This window comes from Mandrillus leucophaeus, unplaced genomic scaffold (genome assembly GCF_000951045.1).
Source record: "Mandrillus leucophaeus isolate KB7577 unplaced genomic scaffold, Mleu.le_1.0 Scaffold338, whole genome shotgun sequence".
Lineage (NCBI taxonomy): Eukaryota > Metazoa > Chordata > Mammalia > Primates > Cercopithecidae > Mandrillus > Mandrillus leucophaeus.
The window spans coordinates 2,852,788-2,861,489 of NW_012103565.1; the positions used below are offsets into that span (position 1 = coordinate 2,852,788).

General features: G+C 40.6%; 1 protein-coding gene across 2 annotated transcripts in view; it reads left to right on the forward strand.

Annotated features, from left to right (window-relative positions):
* KPNA3 (karyopherin alpha 3 (importin alpha 4)) overlaps positions 1–8,702 on the forward strand; it is a 103,432-nt gene that overhangs the window by 72,500 nt on the left and 22,230 nt on the right. For both annotated transcript variants that reach the window (XM_011988777.1, XM_011988778.1), the window contains 3 exons: positions 6,006–6,091; positions 7,347–7,433; positions 7,785–7,954. In XM_011988777.1, the coding sequence (XP_011844167.1) occupies positions 6,006–6,091; positions 7,347–7,433; positions 7,785–7,954 (343 nt within the window). The remainder of the gene's footprint in view (positions 1–6,005; positions 6,092–7,346; positions 7,434–7,784; positions 7,955–8,702) is intronic.

Here is an 8,702-nt window from a genome sequence, read left to right on the forward strand (position 1 = left end):
TGAGTCTATATATAGATTAACCTCGTGACTAAGTCAACGTGAATGGTTTCCAGAACTAAGTGGCTCTTTCTTACCCTGGGAATCTTCCACCTGATTACTGATCCTCTGTGTTGTCTTTTAACAGAACTTCATCCATGATAAGTTGTCAGACTTTTTGTCTGCAAATTAAGAATAAGGGGACAGGTTATAGTTACCCAGAAGAGAAGAAGTAAAACTCAGTGGCATATTTTGAGGAACTGGTCCTATTTCCATTTTTGTTTAGTGATATCTCAGTGCTGTGCCTTAAACTTCGTTAATTTGGATTAACTGGGGAGAATATAAGTTTGAACTCCAAATATATTAAAACAAATGCTTTTTTTGCATTTAAGAGCATCTAGACTGAAACTTGGGATATTTTGCTAAATGTTGTCCAAGGAATTTTCAGTTGGCTAGATAAGAATAGTGGTATATAAATGTTGCCACTAAGGGTTTTTAGTATTTAAAAATACCATTTGCTTTCGTTGTGTGCCACAACCTCTCCCATTCTCCACCCCCAGGCCCTTAACACTTTTTAAAATACTATCATGTTTGTTTTCTATAACAGTGTTTATTTAAGTAAACGTAAGTTTTATTTTAGCTGTTGAAAAAAATGAATTCTGGCCGGGGGTGGTAGCTCAGGCCTGTAATCCCAGCACTTTGGGAGGCCAGAGTGGGTGGATTGCTTGAGTCCAGGAGTTCGAGACCAGCCTGGGCAATGTGGCAAAATCCCAGCTCTACCAAAAAAAGAAAAAGGAAAACAAACAAACAAACAAAAAACCCCACGAAAATTAGCCAGGCATTGTGGCACATGCCTGTAGTCCCATCTACTTGGGAGGCTGAGGTGGGAGGATCGTCTGAGCCTGGAATGTGGAGGTTGCCATGAGCCAATATCGTGCCATTGCACTCCAGCCTGGGTAATAGAGCAACCCTGACTCAAAAATAAAATAAATTCGGCCGGGCGCGATGGCTCACACCTGTAATCCCAGCACTTTGGGAGGCTGAGGTGGGGGGTCACGAGGTCAGGAGATCAAGACCATTCTGGCTAACACGGTGAAACCCCATCTCTACTGAAAAATAAAAAAAAAAATTAGCTGGGTGTGGTGGCGGGCACCTGTAGTCCCAGCTACTTGGGACGCTGAGGCAGGAGAATGGTGTGAACCTGGGAGGTGGAGCTTGCAGTGAGCCAAGATGGCACCCCTGCACTCTAGCCTGGATGACAGAGTGAGACTCTGTCTCAAAAAAATAAATAGATAAAAATAAATAAATAAATAAGTCTTCTCTACTTCTACCTTTAGGACCCTCCACTTCTTTTTTTTTTTGGAGACAGAGTCTCCCTCTGTTACCCAGGGTAGAGTGCAGCGTGCAGTGGTGCAATCTTGTCTCACTGCAATGTCCGCCCCCCGGGTTCAAGCGATTCTCGTGCCTCAGCCTCTTTGAGTAGCTGGGATTATACGTGTGGCTAATTTTTGTATTTTTAGTAGAGATGGGGTTTCACCACGTTGGCCAGGCTAGTCTTGAACTTTTGACCTCAGGTGATCCGCCTGCTTTGGCCTCCCAAAGTGCGGAGATTACAGGCGTGAGCCACTGTGCCCGGCCTAGGGCCCCTTGTTTGTGGCCAACTTCTCTCTTTTTTTTTTTCCTTTTCTTTCCAGCCTTTTATATATAGACTCATTTGTGTGGGTGTGTCTGTGAAACATAACATATATAATACAGAAAAATATGCTAAAATATATACAGCTTAATGAATAATTATAAAACACAGACCTCTGTAACCGCCACCCAAAGCAAAAACAGAAAATTTTCCTTGATTTGGATCTGACTTTATGGATTTGTCATGGGAAGTTGTGTTATAATATAAAAGGCCATATACTTTGGAGCCAGATTGACTATGGTTCAAATCCAGGGTTTGCTGTTGATGAAAATTAAGTGGCTTTTGAACTTCAGATATCTCATCTGTAAAAATTAGGTGATAGTAAGGAATGGAAATAATACATAAAAAGCACTCTGCACAATGTCAGGCTTATAATAAATGTCCATTTGTTATTGCACTCATTCATTTTTTCTATTTCTTTTTTTCCACATGACATCTTGGAAGACTTTCTCTGGCTTTATAATTTTATTTTTTACATTTATCCATTTTCTCATTTGAGTCCCTCATTCCCAGTATTTTGCCAAACCACCTAACCAGCTTACTAACTTTCTCCTTCCAGTCTGAGGCAACATATACTATCTTACTATTTTTGGTCTTACTGGTTTTTTTACTTCTTCTCTGCCTCTGATATACCATCTTATTTCCTACCTTCTGCTAGAATTCATGTACAGGGGAAATTTTAAAAGTTTGTGGAAAAGTGGAATCAAAAGATAACAAAATATATAAACTTGATTTCTCAACATAAGCTCCATCAAAGTCAAGACACTTTTGTAAGTGATACTACCAGCCATTGTCTATCCTTAAAGAACTGAGGGTCCTGGGAATTTAACCATGTCAGCGCAGTCTTTTTCATGATATTAACTGAAGAAAACTAGATGGCCTTTACAGTTTGTTTTTTTAAGATTAGGAAACAAAAAGAAGTCACAAGATGCCAAATCAGAACTGTAAGGTGCATACCTAATGATTTCCTATTGATTCTCTTGCAAAATTGCTCTTGTTTGATGAGAAGAATGAGCAGAAACATTGTGGTGGAGAAAGACTCTCTAGTAAAGCTCTCCCAGGCTTTTTTCTGCTAAAGCTTTGGCTGACTTTCTCAAAACACTCTCGTAATAAGCAGATGTTATCATTCTTTGACCCTCTAGAAGCTCAACAAGAATAATACCTTGAGCATCCCCAAAAACTTTTTAGTCATTAGCTTTCCTCCTGACCAGTCCACTTTTGCTTCATTTTTTTTTTTTTTTTTTTTTTTGAGACGGAGTCTCGCTCTGTCACCCAGGCTGGAGTACAGTGACGCGATCTCGGCTCACTGTAAGCTCTGCGTCCCGGGTTCAGGCCATTCTTCTGCCTCAGCCTCCCGAGTAGCTGGGACTACAGGCGCCCGCCACCACACCCGGCTAATTTTTTGTATTTTTGATAGAGACGGAGTTTCACTGTGTTAGCCAGGATGGTCTCGATCTCCTGACCTCGTGATCCGCCCGCCTCGGCCTCCCGAAGTGCTGGGATTACAGGCGTAAGCCACCGCGCCTGGCCTGCTTTGATTTTACTTTGTCTTCAGGATCATACTGGGAAAGCCATGTTTCATCTCCTCTTACAATTCCTTGAAGAAATACTTCAGGACCTTGATCCCACTGGTTTAAAATTTTTATTGAATGCTCTGCTGTTGTCTACAGCTTATCTGGGCACAATGGTTTTGACACCTATCAAGGGGAAAGTTTGCTCTACTTTAATTTTTCAGTCATAATTCTGTGAGCTGAACCAATCAAGGTGTCTGTGGTACTGGCAATTGTTTCTGCTGTTAATCAACAATCATCCTCTATTAGGGCATGACCAAGATTAATTTTTTCCTCAGATATTGATGTTGTTTGCCACTGTGGACTTCATCTTCAACATCGACTTGTCCCTTGTTGAAAGGAGTTAACCATTTGTAAACTGTTGATTTCTTTGGGGGCATTTTCCCCATAAACTTTTAAGTACATCAGTGAATTCACCATTATTTCACCCAAGCTTCACCATAAATTTGATATTTGTTTTTGCTTTAATTTTAGCAGGATTCCTGTTGCTCTTCTCCTAGGGGCTCATTTCAAATTGATGTCTTACCCCTTACCCCTCTTAGTGCCTCAAACTAGATCATGTTCAGACATATATAGGAAGTTAGTATAAGTTTATTTTGGTGCAAAAAAAATTGAAATCCATGGAGTTTTTTCATAATACACATTTTTAATGAACTTTTAAAAGTCACCTCATAGTTCTTCTCTGCTACTTCATTTTCTCATATGTTCCATCTTTTTAACCTGTATATATATTCCATCCTCACTGTTTGCTGTATGTCTGACATTTATTCTTCTTAAAACCTTTCGTTCTTGGATCTCTAACCTTTTTTTTTTTTTTTTTTTTTTTGAGATAGAATCTCGCTCTGTCGCCGAGACTGGAGTGCAATGGCACAATCTCGGCTCACTGCAACCTCCGCCTCCCAGATTCACGGGATTCTCCTGCCTCAGCCTTCTGAGCAGCTGGGATTATAGGCATGCACCATCACATCCAGCTAATTTTTGTATTTTTAGTAGAGACGGTTTTTGCTGTGTTGGCCAAGCTGGTTTCGAACTCCCAACCTCAGGTGATCCACCCGCCTTGGCCTCCCAAAGTGCTGGGATTACAGGAGTGAACCACCGTGCCCGGACTTCTTTAACCTTTTGATACTAACAACCTTGCTTGCTCTCTTCCCTGTTTATAGACTTTTCTTCGAACTCCCTAACCTTTGTCTAATCTCAATTTTTGCTGACTGAATCCCCCCAACCTTGGTATTCCACTTAAGGGAATTTATACTCTTTCAGCTATCTTAACTTAATATCAATAATTTCCTTTTAACAGGTCTTTCCTTCATGTCTTTTTTGAGACAGGGTTTCACTCTGTCACCCAGACTGAAGTGCAGTGACACAATCACAGCTCATTGAAGCCTCAAACTCCTAGGCTCAAGCAATTCCCCACCCCCCTTCCCTGCCCAGCCTCCCAGGTAGCTGGGACTACAGGTGTGTACCCACATCTGGCTGATTTTTTATTTTTTGTAAAGATGGGGTCTCACTGTGTTGCCCAGGCTGGTTTCGAACTCCTGGGCTCAAACGATCCACCCACCTCAGCCTCCCAAAGTACTGTGACTACAGGTGTAAACCCCAATATGTCTTTTAATAGGCCTCTCCTACATCAGCCTTTAACCTTTTTAAGCTATTCTGCATACTATTTATTTGAACATTATTTTCTTTCCTCCCCTTTGCAATGCCCCATCCTTAGCGTATCTGTGGAATACACTCCTCACTCCCATCCTAAAACACACACACACATGCACAAACACCCTGTTATTTGCTTCTTAGTTAGTTTCAGCTCTCTTGATCTAATCCTTATCATTCCTACACATCATGATCCTTCCATGCATGATACCTTTTTTATTTCCAGCTGTCACTGCCTTTCTTTTTAAACGCATCTTTGAGAAGCCAGTTCAGTTGCCACTTTCTTTGTGAGGTCTTCCATCACTATTCAAAAATAGAGTGATCTTGTTTTTTCAACAAAATTATACAGCCTTGTAATATCCCTAGTATGTAAAGCAGATGGTGTAATGGAGACAGATGGGGTTCTAGCTTTAAGACCAGCCTAGAGCCTGTGATGGTGGTTAAAGTGAGATGATTAGGGCCTCAACTAGCACTTGATATTAGGGGTGATTATATAAATGTAAGAAATGTTTAAGAGGTAAAATTGACATGATATATTGATTAGATGTGTCTGGAGAGGAAGTCAAAGTCAAGGGAAATAATGACTGGCTGAATGTTATAATACCAGTAGACATAAAGAAGCAGGTTCATAGTGACTGGCTTTGGAGGTCAAAGAGATTTTTAAAGTAGAAATGGCTGCTGGGTGCAGTGGCACTTGCCTATAATCCCAGCACTTTGGGAAGCCAAGGTGGGCAGATCACCTGAAATCAGGGATTCAGGACCAGCCTGGCCAACATAGTGAAACCCTATCTCTACTAAAAGTACAAAAATGAGCCAGGTGTGATGGTGTGCACCTTAATCCCAGCTACTTGGGAGGCTGAGACGAGAATTGCTTGAACCCCAGAGGCGGAGATTGCAATGAGCCAAGATGTGCCACTGCATCTCCCGCCTGGGTGACAGAGCGAGACTCCATCTCAAAAAAACAAAAACAAAAGTAGAGATGGCTAGCAGGCAGTTGGATTATAACAAGGTGAAATTCAAGGACAAGGCAAAGGATAGCCATATCATATCAGTCTTAAGAGTCATGAATTTAAGTGGTAGTGTCTAAAAAGATGTTTTACTGTTTTTTTTTACAGTCCTTCATTACAGTTTGAAGCTGCTTGGGCATTAACTAACATAGCATCAGGAACTTCTGCACAGACTCAAGCTGTTGTGCAGTCTAGTAAGTAAATTCCTTATTGTCTGAACTTTTTATTTTTTAATGATGGCAAGGAAGTAGAATTTTGTAATTTTATCTTGTAATATTTTTTAAATGATGACTTTTGTAAGTTACTTTTGATGACCAATATCTTTTTCATAGCCATTATTAATCTATCATGAAAAAATTTTAATTGTGGTTACTAAAAGAAGAGTAGAGTTTTATCTTTTGGAGTAGACATCATGCTGTGATAACAGGATTTTAAATTTCCATTTCTGATATTTTCAGGATGCTGAATGGCTTCTGCCTTTTAGCTTATGACATTTTAAATTTTACTTTCCTCAAGGTGGGCTAATAATTATTGTTAAATGAAACTGACCCAAGCTCTTTAGAAAAGTACTAGATATCACCACGTATGTTGTTTCTTATAGTATGGGACACTTAGCTAACTTTAGGTGTGGTAATCAAGGTGATTTTAAGTAGCATGTGATATGGCACTAAGTTACATTGAATCATGTATTGAGAATACCATTCTCACCAGACCCACAGATGGCTCATGCCTCTACTCCCAGCACTTTGGGAAGCTAAGGCAAGCAGATCACTTGAGTTCAGGAGTTCAAGAACAGCCTAGGTGACATGACAAAATCGTGTCTCTACAAAATATTAAAAAATTAGCTTTGCATGGTGGCGCGTGCCTATAGCCCCAGCTATTCAGGAGACAGAGGCGAGAGGTTCGCTTGAGCCCAGGAGGCAGAGGTTTCTGTGAGCCGAGATTGCACACTGCATTCCAGCCTAGGCGACAGAGTAAGACCCTGTCTCAAAAACAAACAAAGGCCGGGCGCCATGGCTCACCCCTGTAATCCCAGCACTTTGGGAGGCCGAGGCGGGTGGATCACGAGCTTAGGAGATCGAGACCATCCTTGCTAACACAGTGAAACCCTGTCTCTACTAAAACTACGAAAACAAAATTAGCCTGACGTGGTGTCGGGCGCCTGTAGTCCCAGCTGCTTGGGAGACTGAGGCGGCAGAATGACGTGAACCCAGGAGTAATACACAGATACAGCAAAAAAAAAAAAAAAACTACTTAAATATTACTAGGGGAAAATACTGAAATTGATTATTTTTAGGGTAAAGATATTTGCCACATTTGTTCTTCCAGCAAACTATAATTGGGCAGCTACAATATGCCGGGCTCTGTATTTGATCAGTTTCTTTGAGCTGAAATCTATAAACTCTTCAACATGTTGCTAGTATAAATATTAGTTCTTCTTTATTACAGATGCAGTACCTCTTTTTCTGAGACTTCTTCATTCACCACATCAGAATGTTTGTGAACAAGCAGTATGGGCTTTGGGAAACATTATAGGTAAGTGGTTTGAAAGGAATCCTGTTAAGATCTAAATTAACTTTTTTCCTACATTGGCATAGCCATTACATACTATGTTTCCTCTGAATTTAATGTGGGTTGACTCTCTTCTTGCTTCATAAGTACTAACTTAAGATGATACTCTTTGAAAAGGATATACAATTTGCTCTTAGCATTGGTAGGTTAAATTTATGTTCCCCAAATCAAAACCTGGAGAAACAACATTTGATGCCTTTGACTAATGGTGAGGAAACATAGAACGTCAGTGTTCCCACATGAGCCATTGCATACATTTCAGACTTTCTCATCCTGAATGTAAGTTTTTTTTAAATACAATTTTCATTTCTGTAGGTGATGGTCCTCAATGTAGAGATTATGTCATATCACTGGGAGTTGTCAAACCTCTTCTGTCCTTCATCAATCCCTCCATTCCCATCACCTTCCTTCGGAACGTCACATGGGTCATTGTCAATCTCTGCAGGAATAAGGATCCCCCACCGCCTATGGAGACAGTTCAGGAGGTAAATGAAGAATTGTAAAGGCCAGATGGTATATTTTCCCTATGTTTGTACTTCAGGAATTCATTTACAGGGGACAGAATAACACATATACTGATTTCTTTGCAGGTGTGAGTTTTTTTGGGTTTTTTTTTTTTGAGACGGAATCTTGCTCTGTTTCCCAGGCTGGAGTGCAGTGGCGTGATCTTGGCTCACGGCAAGCTACACCTCCCGGGTTCACGCCATTCTCCTGCCTCAGCCTCCTGAGAAGCTGGGACTACAGGCGCCCGCCACCACGCCTGGCTAATTTTTTTGTATTTTTAGTAGAGACGGGGTTTCACCATGTTAGCCAGGGTGGTCTCGATCTCCTGACCTCGTGATCCGCCTGCCTCGTCCTCCCAAAGTGCTGGGATTACAGGCGTGAGCCACCACACCCGGTGTGAGATTTTTAAAGTAACATACTGTATTTAATTACTGACCCCTGTGAAGTAAAAGTTGAGTGTCTAACTAAAAGAAGGTCCGTTCATCCTATGCTTATTTTTTAATTGATTATCTTCATAAAAAGAAAATATAAAAAATTCAGAGAGAAAAATACAAAAGGAAAACAGTCTCAAAGTTTTATTACTGTATTGCATTGTTGGTTTAAAGCTATAAAAGGGGGTTGCTACAGGCAAAACTAGTATACTTACATGCAAATGTTCTTGAATGAGTTTGCTTTAAGTCCAATTGATTTTTTTTCTTCTTCTTTTTTTGAGACATTCTTGTTCTGTTG